Consider the following 18,929-nt stretch of genomic DNA (forward strand, 5'->3'; position numbering starts at 1 on the left):
TGAGTTACATGTTAAATTGGGGACATTTGTTTTGATCATAACTTTTGCTACAATTGATGATTTTAACAGTCCCAAGATTCTATGTATTTTACAACAATTTTTCTATTGTTCTAAACCAACATGAATGTCTGACTACTGGGGGGGCTGTTCTGTTGCTATTATGTATTTCCTACTTTGCCATCCCTTGCAATTTACTCTCCGCTTATTCACCTGCCACACCTCAGAGTACTGTCAGAACAGCATGTTGACCAATAAATACATGTATCTTCCCTTTTATTACTTGCTCACCTACTTTCTTTGGTCTCAAGGCATGTTTGGATAATTGTGTTTGGATAACACAATTTGGGTCAAACCTATCTGTTTTGCTTTCACCAAGGCAACACCACAACCAACTTTCCGTGTGAAAATGTTTGGGCTTGTGTGTTCCTCTTTCTAAGAAGGAAAGTATTTCAAGGGAGAATGATGTTTTGGATAGGAGTATTTCACCTGCACACCTTGTATGGGTTACTCCTTATTGAAACAAGATTTATGGCTACTGTTTCAACAGTCCAATTACTTTTTAGTAGTGCTGCCACAGCAGGCTTCCTTCTCTGCTCTTAGTGCCACATACAGCAGAACATCTGCTCCCTGAATTAAGAATCACACTGTGCATTAATTACACCTGCTGTGCACTTTTTCCAGTGACTTCCAAGCCACTAGTGGATTGATTTTAGACTAATCTTGCTGTTCTTAATACCACATTGAGAAAGAATCTGATAATATGATGTCATAAGCCTCATCTGTGCATTTAATCAGATCATTAACATATCCTGTTTATATAAGCAACAAGACACAATTTGCAATCAAATTACATTTCAGCTGAAAATCCTTTCATTCAAGAAAACAGCAAAACCAGATCACCTGTTAAGACAGTCATGCTGTGCCCTCCCAGGAGCAGAATACATACTTGATTTCACTTAACTCAATTAGTTGAAAAGAAGCCTATTCTGCCAGAGCAGGCCAGAGCTGATGTCCTTTCTGGTATTGTATGGGCAAAACTGAGCTTTTTCTATGGTCATTTCCAGCTTCTGCAATCTCTTTGTAGATGTCCATCTCTTATAAGCTGACATGATCCAAGTGTGTTCTCACTTAGAAGTTTCAGTTAAGGTACTCTTCATGTATTTGTGAAGTGCTATGTTGCCTTAAATTTGCATATATATTTAGATATTTATATACACTTATGCATTTAACTTTCAACAAGCATATACTTACAGCCTAAGAGAGGCCTTTATTACTATTTATTACTGTCCTGTTTCTTTTTGCTACTTGAATGAGCAGTTTTTGCCCTACTGTCCTCATAACAAATCAGGCTTCAGCCACCACACCTTTACACACTGGAGAAAATACAATACGAGTTCACTTACTTGAGAGCAAAAAGCTCATGTAAAAGATTCTTCAACCAAACAGTTGAAGTTCTTTCCCATATACAAGCAAAACACCCCCAAGACAAATTTTTTGCTTTTTCATATACATAACACCCAGATACATTACATTTTATGATTTTTCATGAAAGCAATTCACACTTATGCTGGATATCTTTAAAGCATTTCTGTTTCTATTCGTGTGCACATACACACACACAGCATCAAGAACTCAAATCAATGCATTTGAGGGATGAAAGCATTCAGTTAGCTAAGGAGATTTGAAGATATGGTTCATGAAGATATGGTGTGGAAAGTAAGGCTGCCTTCTTAAGATTTGTCCTACATCATCAATATACGGTACAGCAAAATAAATCTAGTACGCCACAGAAAGCTTCAAAGAAGAGAACAGGATAAAAAGCTAACATGATTTACAGCACCACAAGCTAGTTTGACAAGAATCTACTGTGTTTCATTGTAAAAAAACCCCCACCATTTACAGTTACTGAGATCATTACTATCATAACAGAGATAAGTTGTCTTAATATTAAAAAGTTTTAAATTAAATAATGTTTAAATAAAAATAACTCTTCAAATTCTGTACTTGAATATTGTACAGTTGACTGAAGAAACCTGCACCATAACCAAGGGCAAATATTAAAGCTAAGATTTTGTAAGACTACATTTGGTAGAAATCTTAAAGGGTATTACAATAAACCACACTAAGGTTCATTAAAATTGTAATTTATATGGATTATTTTTACATTACTGTGCAAAAAAAAGCGATGAAAAGCACTGGCAAATACTGAAGTACATCCTTCTTATGTGGCTATTCTTAGAAATCTAAACCAATGCAATTGATTTCTTTGAAGCACTTACATTGGGGTAATATTCCATCACCAATAAATATTCCATACGGCCGTCTGCAGTGAATCTCTCATCCCCCACAATGAAGCGGGCGATGTTGTCATGTTCCATCAGTGGAATCCTGTAAATGTTTCTCTCATTGACAAAGTTCTGACGATTGGCAAAAGAAAATACTTTCACAGCAACTGGACGTTCATCCAGGGAGCCTTTGTACACTGCTCCGTATCGCCCCCGGCCAATCAGCTGCAAAAAGATGTAAATGAGTAGTTCACTAAATAAATAACAAATGAAGACAAAACCCATGTTTTTACTCTAAAACGATCATATGCCAACTTTTACACTGACATACACTAGAAATAACAGTGAATATAGTGAATGTTTTGTATTGAAACCTAGAACTAGATTACTGTCATAAAAGCTATTTTCGAGCTGTAAACCTCAGCATAGGTCAACTTGGATCTTACTAAATTGATCTATAGTCTGAATACCCAGTAAATAAATCATAAATAAGCTATTCAGAAGTTTTATATACAGAATCAATAAAATCCATGTGTTTTGTGCTGCTAATTCTCCTATTAAACTTTTGCTTACATTTATAGCTTTTACATGATCAATTTTAATTAACTGCAGACATCACACACATTAGGCTGAACATTTTATGTTTAGGATAGCTTTATAAGGTGTACCTTTTAGGTGATTAATAAAAGTGTATGCATGTGTAGTAAAAACAGATACGAAAAGAGGTAAAGAGTTTTTAACAGAAAGGAGTAATTAATTCTTTACTACCTGTGAATCTTTATTCTAGTCCCCACTATGTCAGACAGTCTTCATAGAATGGCCTTTCCTGTCTCCATAGCAACTGAAGAAAGATGTAATCTCTTCTCTAAACCAAAACGTAGGACCACCTTCAGAAGAGTTCTAGCTTCTAAAGCTCAAGAAATTCTAACTACCTAAGAATTTAAGCATCCATTGAATTAAAATAATATTCAGGAAGATCTAGACATGAAACTGTAAGGATTTCATGGACCAGTATCTTTTTACTTTTTAAAATACTTACACATGGAAAAGGAATGGAAATCAGAAGGGATTACAGAAGTAATGTTTCTAAGGATAATGAAATTGTCCAATGGGAAAGTTTTCAACAAGAAAGCATCCTTTAACAGACAGACTTTCCATTTCTCAGTCCTTTCATGTCAGTGGTTTGCAAAGCAACGGCAAGTCACTTCAAGGTATAAACCCAGAATGTATTCTACCCACAAAGATATGAAAAGTCAAGGACAGGTTAAGACAATTTGTTCTGCAACACCCTATGACTGGGGGTGAGGAATCAGTTCCTTAGGATTTAAGAGGACAGGAGATCTCACAGTCGATCTCTCCACCAACAAAGTCACTGCTTTTTCCAAGACTGCGTATCAGTATGAGTGATTTCATCTGGGCTTTGCACACATTTACAACGGGCATTGTTATACTCTTGTAAACTCTGCCTTGAGTACTTTCTTGATGGCAGAAGGCAGCCAAGCTTCTTTGCTGATTGGTCTGCTGTCACCATTAGCCCAGACCACACTGAATGCTTGTAGTCTGCACCTCCAGGTGTGATTTCTAATGGGCAAAGAAAAGTACCACACTCTCTGGATCTCTCTCAGTCATTTTACTGATTTATTTTCTGGCTAAAAGCTTTTAAACATTCTGTAAGTTCTATCAAGCACAGCAATTGAGAACATAATATTTTGCAGTTGTAGAATGATACATCTCATACCAAGCTGAGTAGAAAGTTCTGGTTGGCCTCTAGTTGCCATGGAGATAGAGAGTACCCCACTGTGAAGAATGACTATACATAAATGCACCACTACTGCAACATACTGCCTACCTGCAGTAAATTCTATATTCCAGTAGTATTACTAAAGCATTTCAAATGACTACAGTAGGATACTGTACTTACAGCCATGGGTGTCAAGCAAAAATATGGATCTTTTGATGCAATGCTGAAATACAGCACATGCCAATTTCCTTCATTACCTCCCAGTGTTCAGTATTTTCTTCTCAAGGTAGAACATGTTCTAGCCAATGCCAACAAAATTACCATCAAAAGCAGGCAAAATGTAACTGTGGTAACCTTCCTTTTTCTTTTGTCTTTTAATTCTTCTAAATGTGATTTAGAAGAAAACATTACAGGAGCACTGATGCATTTATTTCTATAGCTATACCTGGGAAGTGGTATGACCACAAGTGTTACACTAAATAAAAATGAAGAATAAGAAACAGAGCTGAAGATTTACCTCCAACAACTTTAGATTATCCAGATCCAATGAAGGCTCTGATGCTGCTGCCTCCATCATGTTCATGCTGTGCAAACCTTGTTTACGGTCTCCTGTGGAAGGGTGTGGGGAGAGAATCAGTTTCCTTTCTTTGCCATGCTCCAAGTGAAAACAATACAACTTACCTGCGACTTGGAAGAAATATGTATTTCAGCCAAGGGCATAACATGTAAAAAGGAATCCTGTAAAATCTTCTCAGCCAGTAAAAGCAGCAGTGAAGGTGCCAAATGTTACAAACTTAAGGCTATCTGCTATGCGACTGTTTTGCTAATTGAACATCACTGGAAGTAACTCTAAAGCATGTTCACAACCTCACTTAAGCTGTGTTGAGCGGAGGACTTTTTGAAGAAAAATGACTCCCAAAATGCCAGTGAAGAAATGCTAAATCTCTCGTATCACCATATGAAAGGGATTTATCACCACAGAATGTCAGAGAGGAGAAAGGGAAGCGTTATGTACAAGCATATAATAGGGTCTCGGGAGAGCAGAAGACGTAAGTATGACTTTGAGAAATAGTCAAAAGAACAATTAAAAAAAGGAATAGGATTGTCAAACCCTACCTGCAAGCATCCTGTATCCAAAGAACAGAGCAGCAATCAAAACAGCTAGTACAGACACAGATGCAAGGGCAATAACTATAGTCTCATCTCGATGAAAAGAATGAGAAGAATCTGTAAGAAAACAAGATGAAGACTCTTTAATTGTAAATTTGAAAGAATCAGCACTATAAAACATGTAATTGTTATTATAGCAAGGGTTGGGGGGAGGGAATTGTACTCTGGATTATAAGATACTGCACTAAACTCTTTTTCCTCTTAAAATCTAAGGATGGCAAAAGAGCCGATCAGCTCAAACACAGCTGAGCACACATTCATTGGCAGCTTTTCCCAGTCTTCCCTTGCCACCACAGAGAGAGGCACCAACAGTAGAAAGTGAACCTTCTTTCTAGCTGGCCAAATTCAGCCCAGCCATACAAGGCCAAGTTGATGCACTCCTGCTCTGCAACTGGTGCCTGACTCCAGTTTCCTGGTATAAATCAGGTTTGTAGCCTTTACAGGGTTTTTTCTAATTATTATTTTTCCCAGAGGGAAAATCTCAAAAAAAAAATTTGCTAATAATGCTGCAAATGTGATGAATGCTGAGTATTTTGTATTCAAGTATCTACAACATATATTAGATGAAAGTCCATTCGTATAAATATTTCAAGATACTTTGGGGTTTTGATTTGTTTTGCGTCAGTGCTCAATTTTTAGCATAACTCACACTCCTTAATTCACAAAAATACAGGGGTATCTCCACAGAATGAAGCAGAGTATGAGGAAACCTGAAACAATAATACAACACTAAACAAAATAACTAGTTTTATTGAGCCTTTTTAAAAATAACATTCATTTTTTCCCAAAATGTATCTTGCTTTTTTTTCCCCAGAGGGGGAAAAGTTTTCACGAGAATATTTGTTAATGTCTTGAATGTTTATCTTCATGCTTCTCCAGAACAAGATGATCTTTAAGGTCCCTTCCAACCCCAACCATTCTATGATCCTATGTCAGACCCCAGTCTTGCTTCGTGGAGGCATATAAAAATTCAGCTACTTTAATATAAAAATGTATTACTGCAGATATTCCTCTGATGTCAGGATCACTGGAATGTGGCACTACAAGACTCATTTACTTTGGCTTCAAAACCAAGTTTGGGATCTATGTTTAAACTTGTCTTATATATTGCTGAAAGTACTTCTTAAAAGACTTTAATGAGACCTAACTATGCTAAAACCACAAAATAGAAAAAGCACACAAGGCTTAAACATTGGGCAAATTTTTAGGTGAGACTGAAACACAATTTTTCCCAGTCTACGCTACCTGAATAAAGTGACAAATTCGCTTTGCTTGAACTGCATTTAAAAGAAATTAAACATGATTCATTTATTCTAATTCCCAGTGTGGACAGATACAAGAGAACCAGATAAAAAGGGACAGCAAATTTAAAAGAAAACAACTTCCACTTTTACACAACCATAATGGTAAGAAGAAATAATAAAAAGCTGGTAAAACAAATACCAGGGAGTATTTGGGAGTTTCAGCTGTGATAAGAGGTATCTGAAAAATCACCCAGCAAAAATAAGATGCAGCTTATATTTGACAAACCCTTTAAATAAGAGGGAGCTTGCGATAATCATGGTACCATCAAATTTAAATTATTCTATCAAAAGAAACACCATCACTACTGAGTCTGGTAAAATAAGTTTCACAGAGAAAACAGGCTATTGCCACAGAGCACCGTACTGTGGAGTAAGCGTTGTGACTTCTACTGCAAGGTGATTAAAAGACACTCGTTGCAGTTCTCATCTAAATTATGAATTCAAAACGTACATATACATACATATTAAACCCCACAATATCGCAAAGGCAACTTGCATCATATAAAGCTATATGAAGTATTGCACAAGTGTAAGAAGCTGAACAACAGGCACAGAAATCCTAATTTTGACTTCATTTTTTTATCAATAGAATTTACATTTTATTGTCTTATCTTTTAAAACACATTAAACGTGAAGGGTTTTTCATCAGTTCAAGACAGTTGTATGTATGAAGAAAATGCAGGTTTTGAGGGGCTGAGCTTTTTGTGGTACCCTCGGCTGTATTGTCTTTGACCACGCAACTAGGGTGCAGCCATTTACAGCCTTCCCATTGCTAATTATACAGTAACCATTTCCACCACTGCCTGCCAAATGCTACCTAGTGACTAACTTTGACTGCTCTACCTCAGTTCTTCTTACAATTAAAAGGTTAACAACATGCCTCCATCAAGAGGGCGCTCCTCTACCCTGGACAGGATTCCTCCACTCCTGGCATGGCCCAGGGCAAAGGCATCCTGAGCAAAGGAGTATACAGCAGCTCTGGCTGTACTGGCACATTTGCTCTTTCTCCTGTTAGAAGCTTGTGAATAGTGGCATTATGCAGGCTGAAGAGCTACTAGAAAAGCTCCAAATAACGATTTTGTGGCAATCAGCAGAAGAAAAATGTGCAGAGAAACAGGATGGTTGCTTTCTTGTTCCTTGATGGACCAACCCCTCTGGAGGCTTTTTCTCTTTAAGTGGGAGCTGTGCAGCCTCCAGGTAACCTCAAACAACTTCCCTGGCCTTCCACAGGAAAGACTGTTTTTACTTTTTTTAAGCAGAGTTGTTTCTTAACGAATCTTACATTGGCTTATCTTAAGCCAATTCCAAATTCTTATAAACATTGGACATTAATGTCAACAATTCCAACAGCCAAGGCAGTCTGACAGTGTGAGTTACTATTGTCAGGTTGTTGAGCAACACTTAGAAATTTAAGAATAAACACAGATTTCTCAATAAGGGTAACAACATCTCTATGGAGTGGTAACATGCACCTCAGAACAAGGAGTGGCTAAAATGCTGCATATGATGGCTACTCATTTTCCAGCAAGGACACATATCTTTTACTTATAAATGTACATAAAAAGAAACGCATAAAACAAACACAATGACAAAAAAAAGCCCAGATGGCCCCCGAAAGCCCACAGAAAGTATTATTTCTATATGCCCTTTATGCTTTGTATTATTGACAACTTTTGATGTTGTCAGACTATTAATCTTTCTTAAATAGAACAAAAAGGATATGACCCTTCAAGACCCAGTTATAAAACCTTCCAAAGCTTAACAGGACAATTATTAATTTTTTCAATCCATCTCTTTCTTTGGATATAGTTAATTTTTAGCCTTTTACACCAGCTGGTAACTTGCCTTTAAATGCCTAGATGAGAAATGCTAGCAAAGCCAAGACTAGATATGACCTCTCAAGGCATCTGCAGAAGTTAATATTTTCTCTTTCATCTACTTTTAAGTAAAATAATACATATTTTCTATATACATAAGCACACAAGCTGTATTTTTCTTGGTATTATTTGGAGATGCATTTTAACTAAGTCACCCAAAGGCACATCAGTGTGGGTCAACAGAAGTAATTACTGACATTATAAAAATAAGAATATAAAATATGTATGTATACGCATTTCTTTTCATGTTTTCTTCCATGAACTTCTAGTGCTGCCTGAAACAACCATGACTTCCTTAAGATTAGACAATTCAATATGAAAATGTATTTGATATTACACTTCCTATAGTAGCTCCAGGCACATCACAGAGCACAAACAACATTTTCTGAATGAAGACTTTGTTGATCTGAAACTGTTAACAACCCCAACCCAAATCAGTGGACTCTGCTTTTGATGTTTATTTACAATGACAAAACACCTACTCTACAGCTTCAGTATTCTTTCATGTCGTATTACAAACTGACTTCAAACATGCACAACTGCTTTTCAACAGCCTCATTTGAGTTTATATGTGAGGTTTTTATTTCCAACTTCCACTTAGGCTCCCTGACCTAAAACCAAGATCTACCAAAACAAAAAATTAAAACCAGCATAAACTGTTGTAAGGCCCAAAACACCTTAAAAGCTAACCTCTTCTCTCACTTGGATGGGAAAGAGAGAGCACTGCTTACAGGGCTAGCAATTCTTCAAGGAGCAGTGTGAGGATGCCATTTAAAAGGCATCCAGCATGTACACACTTCACCTTGAAACATTTCTGCCAGTAATTCTGATACTAGTAAACATTTTCCTCAAGTCCACTGATCCTATCACAAAGAAGTGTCACAGCAAATAGTGTTAACTGTCTTTTTGCCTTTTCCTTTTATTATATGGTAAGAGAAAGAAACAAAGCACAACTCATTAGAACAGAACACCTCCTGGCTGGGGAGCAGCTAGTAACCAACAAGCCACCATCCCCAGAAGCATCCTGACCTCACCATCAATAAAAAGCTTGGTTTTGGGTTCCAAAAACATGAGTACAACAGCTCCTGTGTACGGAGGGAATTTTGTCAAAGGTACACACAAATAATTGAGAATGTATTTCAGAGCAGATCGTGAAGGGGAATGCTTCCAGTACTTGGTTAGAAGTGAAGCATCCGGCTGAACCCCAGCCCAGCACTTTGGATACTCCCTGCAGGCACTTCTGCCACAGAGAGATTTCTCTCTCCTTTCTCAGCCGTCAATGCCTTTGGTTTCCAAATACTTATATAACGTCTTTAATAAAATAATTTTTTTAAATTAAGCTTCCATATTGCCACACATAGAGATTGTCTACTGCTGCCTTCCTAACCTCCCCCAGGAATGACAGAGAATGAAGAACGCTGACAGTGCTAATGGCATCAGGAGGAATAATATTTTCCCTTCAAATTAAGTTTTCCATTATAAACATTAAGCTTGTAATATTAATTAATGCAAAAAGTATTCCAATCTGTGCCTATGCTTGAAAAAGCTTCTTCTTTTATTTCCCTGTAATTTAACTTTCAAAAGTGAAAGCCTCTTTTGTATGCTTCTTGTTTCTGTACTTAAACAGTAGCATTTATCCTATTACCAAAGAACATTTTGAGAAATCAGAGAAAACTAGGCAAAGCCAAGTAAGAATGGTCAGTGGCAAAAGGGTCTGTAAACATACAGAACAATTCCCTGGGAGCCTGAAAGAGGATGCGCGATTCCTTATTCTTCCTTTCCCATCAGCAAATACAATGAAACCTGTGGACAGCTATCCCCTTAGTTCCCCCAACCCTAATATATCTCCCGTCTGGGACCACTCCAAAGAAAGCAACAACTAACCCACCACTACCAATACTGCTTGTGCCAGTTCCAGCACCAAAGCCTGTGCTGTAACACTAAAATATTCCAGCCTGGTTGATGAACTGTGAGGAACCCATGCAGAGTTATCACATTCCCTAACTCACTGTTCAGCAGACTGTTGCCCCTGATATTATTACTAAAATTACAAGCTATGAAGTGAATGGAATAGAAACTGAGAAGGAAGGCAAGTCTCCTCCTTATAGCAAATGAAAGCTGTCCTGAAAACTCTTCTCTATCACTGTACCAAAGGTGCTACATGATGATGGCCAAAGAGCCCCCCGGGGACACTGTAGAGGTCACTGTTAGGATGAGACATCTGAAGACAGCCATGAGAAAATGCAGAGTGTTAGCCATGTTGAAAAACTAGGAATCCCATGGGGAAAAATTTGATTGTGTAATTAAAGGCTGTATCACAACAAACACACACAAGGAGATGGCCTTAAAACTGCACAAGCAATTACGTTGTTTCCTTCTGATCTTCAAATGTTTGAATATGAAACCTTAGGCTTTGAAATGTTGTTTCAATGCTGTATATTTATATGGGAGTGATCATATAATAAAGGACATTTGACACAAATTCCTACCAGATCTCTATATTGCTATTAAAGCTTTTCATTCTGTTTTCAGAAATCTGCCTACTCTTCATGTAAATGACTCACAGCTGTGTATCTGTGTATCTGTCACACAGTAGTAAATAATTCTAGAAAATACATGTGTGTATTTAAGTTTAGATAAGCATTGTATAACAACATTTTAGAGAAACATACAATTATTCTATATAATGAAAATAAAGTCTAAAAGTAATTACCCATGTTCCCACAGAATTCCTAGTACCAATGTATCAGAGGCCAAGTGGTCTTACAGCTGATAGGTACCAAAAATATTAGTACTTATTTAAATCACATAACCAAGTAGCAATGTTAGTCTTCAACAAGTATGGCAAGTACCACCCTTTAACACCATCCTTTAACCTTCACAGCACAACAGCAACATCTGATTCTTCAAAACAACTACAGCTGTATGGACTCTGATCAAAGTCAGTAAAATTACAGAGGGTTCAAAGATCTGCCCATACAGATCAGCTTTAAAAAGAAGCAGAGTCTTCACGCCATTCTACAACTATTTCTTTGATGTGATATATTCAGTATGTTCGTTGCCAATCTGTTGCAGAAGTTGCTTTTCCATTAAGGAATCTCAGTGATACTGAGGATGAGATCAGAAGCATGAGGAAAACTTTACGGTTCAGTCACCACCAGCGCAGCGTGAGATGGAAGGCTGAAGTGTGGGGGCAATATGGCCTTCAGCTGCAGACGACTGCAAATATGCTCTGCAGATTGGAAAAGAGACTTTTCAAGTATAATTAATTCTACTTGTGTTTAAAGTCGCATTTCTTTCCACAGTGGCCCTGCACAACTTTCATGCCAGCAATAAGATCTCAGTTCTTGGAAAATATATACAATTAGCCATCTTTTCCAAGAGCCCGCAGATCTCAGTTAAATCTGTTTATCTGTTCTGTCTACACATAGCTTATATCAAAGATGTTCTAGGAATATTCCACAAAGTGTAAAATAAGCCCTTACTGCATTCTAGCAGCACATTCCAACCAAACCAAAACACCTCATCAGGTCTTTTTTTCTCCTCTTTTCTGGACAGTGATCAACATTTCTTTCCAACCAACTGACCGCTACCTCATTCCTGATCTACTGTCCTGCAGTAAGACTCTTCAGTCTTCATCACACTAGAGCCAATGACAAGAAAGCCTCCAGTATAAACACTATACCAAAATAACTCAAATCGTGCAATGTAAATCTTAAAATTCGTTCAGCACAGGGAAGAAAATGTGAAAGTAAAAAAACCAAACCAACCAAACTGGAGAACTGGTAATGAGAAATATGTTAGTAGCTTTTAGATACCACGGACATAGGTTGTGGACTTCCATATACGCAAACAAGAATCCCAATCACATAGCTCTCTACACGAATTTAACTAAATGCATTTTAAACCACAGTTTTAATTAAACCGCAACTATATGGTTTGAATTCCTTAAAGTTATATTCTATAGACCTTTACAATGAATTGCTAGTTTTCCATTAAACCTATGCATAAGCTGAGAACAATGAAACAAAAAAAAATAGCATCACCTAAACAATCTTTGCTGTTCACCTCAGCTTTTATAGGTGTGCGTTTCAAAGCAACTATTACCCTAATCCTGATTTATGAGCCTGTACATTTCAAGTGAGGCTGCATCCTTCTCTAAGCACTTGACAAATTATTCATGAAATTACAATCTATGTGCAGATTTTGTAACAAGACAGTATAAAATGTAAACATCTATCAGTGTGACCACCTTCAATACTTAAACCAAAGTTAAGGAACACTATTTGACACACAATTTTTGAAGGCACCTGAACGTACAATGAATTTAGCAAGAAATCCTTCTATGGAAGAGGACTGAGCACTCGGTGCTTGGGCAGATGAAAAGCACAATGGGAACTGTATTTTTTGTGGGAGATGGTGTAACATTCCTTTACAAAATAAACCTACCGACCAGTAACCCTAAGGCAATTCTCTTTCATAACTGAAAACGGATGTTTTCCCTGAACTTAAAAGCAAATCCCCAGTTTCTAGTCTACTGGCTTACATGAAGCAGAAAAATTGCATTTAGTTCCAATCATACTGTTATTTGAAGAAATTTGAACAGTCACCAATATGTTTCCACTTTGCATTTAGCATAATCATATTTGACTGATTTAAACTCCTTTTTTAATATAAAATCTCATATATGTATTGTCATGAACTTTATGACACTTCTTTTCATGTCTTTCTACACATCAGCGGAGCCCAAATTTTAATTCATTTTTCACATAATCGCATTGCTGTATGGAACCTGGGCTGTAAGACAGCACCAGACTCTCATGAGACTTGCTGTAACATCATGACCTGGCAACGATGCAGCACAGACCCCATCTGCCTCCTCAGAGAATGCCTCGAAACATCATACGGCTTGGGCCGTAAAATTTGTTTTCCATAACATGCTCCAGAGGAATCCTGCTACAGCGAGGAATCAGTCACTCGTGATGGCAGAGCTTCAGGGGGCAGATCTCTCTTTAAAATCTGCTGCCAGTTTGGATTTGAGCTTTCTGGGCTTTGTCTTAAAGAGAGGGTTCCCTCACTGCCCCGCAGCCAGGCGGTCTGAGAGGTAGAATCCCTTGTGGCACCCCTGTCCTCCTTTGGGGACCAGCTGCCATCAAGCACCTGATCCAGAGCCAGGCTGGATCTGCCTTTTTTTGTTTGTTTTGAAAACTGAAGGCTGCACTGATACATGAAACTTAAAAATTAAGCATATGTGGCAATTTCTTTGGCAGAGAACTGGGTTGTGCAATCCCCAATGGCTCTTTCTTTGATGGCTAGATACAGAGAGGTGAATTACCAGCTTGTCTCATTTGTACTGAAATAATTCCTCAGCTGATAAAAACCCAACACAATTTCTCTTTCTGCCATTTCTTCTGTGTGTTTCAGCATCTTCAGTGTAACTTCTGACACTACTGAATACACCCTTATAAACACGATGTAAAATGAATAGCAATTCAAAACCAAAACCCAATTTGGATTATGCCTCTGAAGTTTCCTACATACCAGTAAATACTTGGTTACTACAGAGATAAAATAAATACCCTGCTTCTACAGGCAAACTCCATTTGAGTACACCTCAACCTTGCCTTCAAGCTTAATGGAAATCTAATTTGAGCACTTAACCACATATGGGGACATCTTATATACTGAAATAAAATAGCCAGAAAAAATGTTTCTTAATAAAAGAACTGAAACCCTCCCCCCGTCTACATTATCCCCTTTATATTGATCTTGGACCAAAGGGACTTCCTACTTACCAAACGAAACAGTAACATTGGATTTAACATAATGGCAATCTTCCAGTTTCTGTAAACACACTGGATCAAAAAATGCATGTGCTGCAACCAGGGGACCTGGGCGGGGGGAGGACGGGACGACACACATGGAGAGTACTTGAGAAAAGTCTCTCTAAAGCTATATGAAGTTATTTTTAAATCCAACAGGCTTAATAGCTAAATAGTTTGTGTTTGTAATGTTCCCTGGCACAAAAATAGAGCCAAAAAAATGACATTAAAAGACTGAAATGCTTGTTTTCACATGGGTGACCAAACAACACCCCCCTGCCCCAAACCCGCGAATCTTTTATAAAAGGCAGCTCTGATCCCACATGCATCTCTGTGTGTCTTCAAGAGCTCCGAAGCCCAGGGATGCTGTCTACCAATCGGTGGTGCCCCCCTCACTCCTACAAACACATGTCCCCTCCTTGCCAGCGGTTTCCTCGGTGGGAAGGCTGAGCCCAGCCCAAGCAGTGTGGGACAGCTGGGCCTGTCCCAGCAGGCTCCTGCTGGCTGCACCCCGGAGGAGCGCCACATGTCTCTGCTTACAGCCATGAGAGCCAGCTGTGGCAGAAGATGCTGCTCCTGCCTCCAGCCCTGCACTGCCCACTCCTGTGCCCTTCTGTGGGCAGGGACACTGAGGAATGATGTGCTGTCAATGAAGATGCACACCTCTGACGGAGGTTCAGGAACAGCTTTTTTCTTTAGTGACAGATGATGAAAGATTAATGGATTTAATGGACATGATCGTATAGGGTGTTTATTTCCAAATCGTTTCCCTAAACAGTGACTAAAATCTGATTTATAGCACAATCTTAGGCAGCTAACCTGTTCAAGTAAAAACGCAAGACCAAGACAAACGGTAAGAATGAGTTCTGACAAAACCTTTCATTACACTTCTGGTTTCTGTCCCAGTCCTTCAAATCTGATGTCCTAAAATCAGCTTAATACTGTAATCCTCAAGTGTAATCCTCGAGTGTAGCAAATACTTTAGTTCTAAAACTTAGCTCTTCCTACTTGTTTAATTCTAGGATGTTTTTCTACATTTTCGGTACAACCCAGTATAGCGCACATTCTTGTATGTAAAAGGTTCTTAATTTTAAACCCAAAGGCATGTGCTACAGAGCTGTGAGCTAAACCTGACTGACATTTTAGAAACATTCATGGTTACTAAAGATTGTGTTTGTCTGGCTAATGCCAATTCAAATAACACCCGTGGTATTCCAAAAGGTCTGCATCTGCTTCAGCTCTTCCTACTATGGTTTAGAAGGACAAAGTCTAACATGAAAGTACATGCAGTACATGTCCCCTTTTTCCATTAATCCTCCCTTGTACCCTCCCATTTTTCCCAATCATCTTCTATACAGGGACATATAATTTCTAACTTCTACCAGATTATCTTTTTAGGGCTTCAGAAATATTTTAAAACACTTTTATAACTTTAAGGTAACAATAATCCTTACATTTCTCAGCCCTCTAACATCATACTCGTTTGTCTTACCAGGTATTTCTCAGATGAAATTATTGTTAGAAGGAATTGAGTGATGAAACAGAAAGCTGGAACTTAGGGCCAGCCGAGGAATGCAATGAACAGTATTTTCCCTTCTTTTCCTCGAGATTCAGTCAGCATCAGTGTCTCTTGAACTTTCTCACTCCCATCCAGCCAAGTGCCATCACTGAAGACACTGCTCTCCCTCTGCTGCAATCCCGTGTCTGTGCCAGTGAGCAGAGGAGTTCAGTGGAGCAGGTGAACTGCTCCTGGTTCCTACTAAAAGCCATCTTTCCTTCCTGAGAGACCTTAGAGAAAGGGGGGGTTATCCTCTATCTCTACTGTTGCTTAAATGCAGACTGAGCTGGTTTTTGGGCTGGAAGAACCTCCTTCTCAAAAATACTTCACAGATACAAGATGCAGATATTCAGGGACATCCCTAAGTAGAAAGAAATAGAGGACAGAAAAGGCTGTGGAAACCTGACAAGCCTAAAAGAGCAGTCAGGAGACAAAGGCACGGCCAGCCCTCAGCAGGGCAGAAACTGAAACAGTGAGAATGGCCAGGTGAGGAGAAAGGCTTTAACCTCAGGAGAACCCCAGCAGATCAGTAAGTCTTCACTGACATGCAGCTTCTGTTTCCAAGGCATCAGCTGAAGTGACCTTCTTCAAACAGATAACAGCATCTTGTATGAGGGCACACGAGCACATCTCTGTTAGATATGCAATTCTTTTTTTCTAAAGAAATATTTTCCAGAACTTGAAATACAAAGCAAAGTGAAACTCATGTTCTGTTTCTGGCTCTGATATAGAGTAACCTGATTTTAGGTAGGTTATTTTGTTTCTTTGTGCTTTATGTTAGGCAGTTATATAATGGGAAAAACAGTACCTTCCCTAACTTCAAAGGTTATTCTGATTATTTTAAAATAACATGAAGATGAAAAAGGCAATAATGATAAATAGTAATCCTTAGTTTGCACTTATGCAAAATCCTTCTACAGATCTAAGTGCTTGATTTCAGATGAAATGCAGACATCGTTTGATGTTCACTTCTCACAGCACAAGAGCGCCAGCTCCAGCATCCCTTGCCTCCTACTCCCGGGGGCCTGTTCCAGCCCAGCGGTGCCCTGACAGCTGTGCTGTACAACTGTGGTTATGCTGAGCAGGGAATTGTGCATGGAAGCCAATGGGGGAGACCATGGGAGGGGAGGAAGGACGATATCTAAGGCAACACCCCTGCCAAAACAAATATACATCAATCAAGTACGAAGGCTGGTATCAAAGCTATCAATTTGTGTTACACCATGGGTATACGAGAAATACAGCTGACTTCACTTGTATAACACGTTCTGTCTGCCCTACAGTAACAAACTTGTTTCAAACCACGAATAAATATTGCAACACAAATCTGAACAGGTCATGGGTCATGTTTCATAATTCTATGGAACTGATTTGTTGATGATGCTGGAATGTGCGTGATTGCCAGATTAATTTCACAGATTGAATAAAACTTTGGTATATTCAATGATACAGCTTCTGTAACTGTATTTTCAACGTAATTAAGAATTTCCTTAAATCAACCCCTAAAATCGTTACGGCCCTGAGTACTGGTTTCAGCTGTTTTAATGACACTATACAATTAAACTGTAAGACTGAGACCAGTTTCTTCACAAGGCACTTATTTACACAAATACTATATAGGAATGAGAATAGGAAAATCAGCCTTTTACAAAATGAATACAAAAAAAGGCTTCTGTCCATTCGATTTACTCAAACCCTAAGCATACCATGAAATCCTGTTAAATGAATGGCAAAAACCTCAAGTCCCATTAAACAAATAGAAACCTTTTTTGTGAAACAACAAAGTGAAATTAAACTTGAGGCTGACTCCTTCCTGACAGGTGCTCCTGCTTTAACACATCCCAAAATACAAGCAGTCATAGCCACTGTTTCCAAATTACTCTTCTGGTTCCCAGCTGGACACCATCAAAGCCCTTCTAGATTTCAGCAAAGACACTCTGAAACTTGCCTACTTTCAATGTATCTTTGGTCACCCAAAATTTAAGACACCCCTATCACTAGTCTTCTGAAATTTTTTTGCCCATCGTTCTCACACTACTCTTACAAGAAATCAGATTTAGGAACATGCAGTTCTATACGCTCCATTAAAGTGAAAACGCATAACCAAGACAAAAATGAGGATTTGTGATTGCAAGTTGAAAGAAAAGATTCAACCAACTTTACACTTTCAGCGGGCACTACGGTTAATTCTTTTGTGTCTTTTCTCTGCTTACCCCTTCTAACAATCCACAGGTAACCACATCAGCTATGCCTTTGAGCAGGTGCCATCCCACTGTTGTTTTAGACAAGAGTTCCGTTTCCCAGTCTTGCCCTTTCAAAAAGGAAAGCCAAGTGTTCTATGATTTCAAAGATGCTTACAAAATACACTTCCTATTTTTCTTCCTAAACTTCCATTTTCTGCATGATTTCGAATCCAGGAAAGGTCTGTCAGGAGCCCAGTTCACTGCAATAATGCAGCAAGTTGTCAATTCCTTGAGTACATTTCCACCAAACAATTAAAATATGGCTACATTGCAGCTGTAAGCCAATATTCAAACTTCAAAAGGCATTTGCAAGTACATATTTGCTTCTCCAGAAGAAAAAAAACTGGAGCTAGCAGCACCTAGCTGGTCACTGTTTCATTTTATAATAATCTAGAATGAATGGAGAAGCCTGCCTTCCACTCAGTTCAAAGGCTCGGTCGTAACACAGGCCAGCATTGTGCCAATAGCACTTTTGGGAATAAGACACTAAGACATAACCCATTACAATGATTACAAATACATTAACACAGTGAAGAAATTCATGACATGTTCTGGCACCACTGTGGCACTGAACATGCTGGGCTATTCAGCAGGTCCTGCTTAAGTAGAAATTGTAAATGACTAAAAGTGATCACTTCAGTTCTCAAACAGCCTGCTAGGAATCTCCACCTGTACCAGCTTATGCTCACCTACCAACTCACTCATACATTAACATCTAAGCATGCAAGCATGAAATGAACATGTCTTTCGATGAACATTTAGGTGACATACGATCTCAGCTAATTAAATATTTAGCACTGCACTCCTCCATAATATAGGAAACTTCTGTTCCACAGCAAAGATAACATGGTGACCACACAGCCAGACCTTCACTAAACGCAGACTGCACTCAACTCCACTCCCTACTCTGTGCACTCTACTACAGATTA

The 18,929-nt window shown here is 38.5% G+C and overlaps 1 protein-coding gene across 1 annotated transcript in view; it reads right to left on the bottom strand.

Moving 5' to 3' along the window:
- The window catches only part of BMPR2 (bone morphogenetic protein receptor, type II (serine/threonine kinase)), a 48,918-nt gene that overhangs the window by 15,367 nt on the left and 14,622 nt on the right, over positions 1 to 18,929 (bottom strand). The window contains exons 3-5 of the mRNA XM_010018581.1: positions 5,143 to 5,253; positions 4,544 to 4,635; positions 2,280 to 2,510 (exon numbers count right to left, since the gene is read on the bottom strand). Coding sequence (XP_010016883.1) covers positions 2,280 to 2,510; positions 4,544 to 4,635; positions 5,143 to 5,253 — 434 coding nt within the window. The remainder of the gene's footprint in view (positions 1 to 2,279; positions 2,511 to 4,543; positions 4,636 to 5,142; positions 5,254 to 18,929) is intronic.

The sequence above is a fragment of the Nestor notabilis genome, unplaced genomic scaffold (genome assembly GCF_000696875.1).
Source record: "Nestor notabilis isolate BGI_N333 unplaced genomic scaffold, ASM69687v1 scaffold10377, whole genome shotgun sequence".
Taxonomy (NCBI): Eukaryota; Metazoa; Chordata; class Aves; order Psittaciformes; family Psittacidae; genus Nestor; species Nestor notabilis.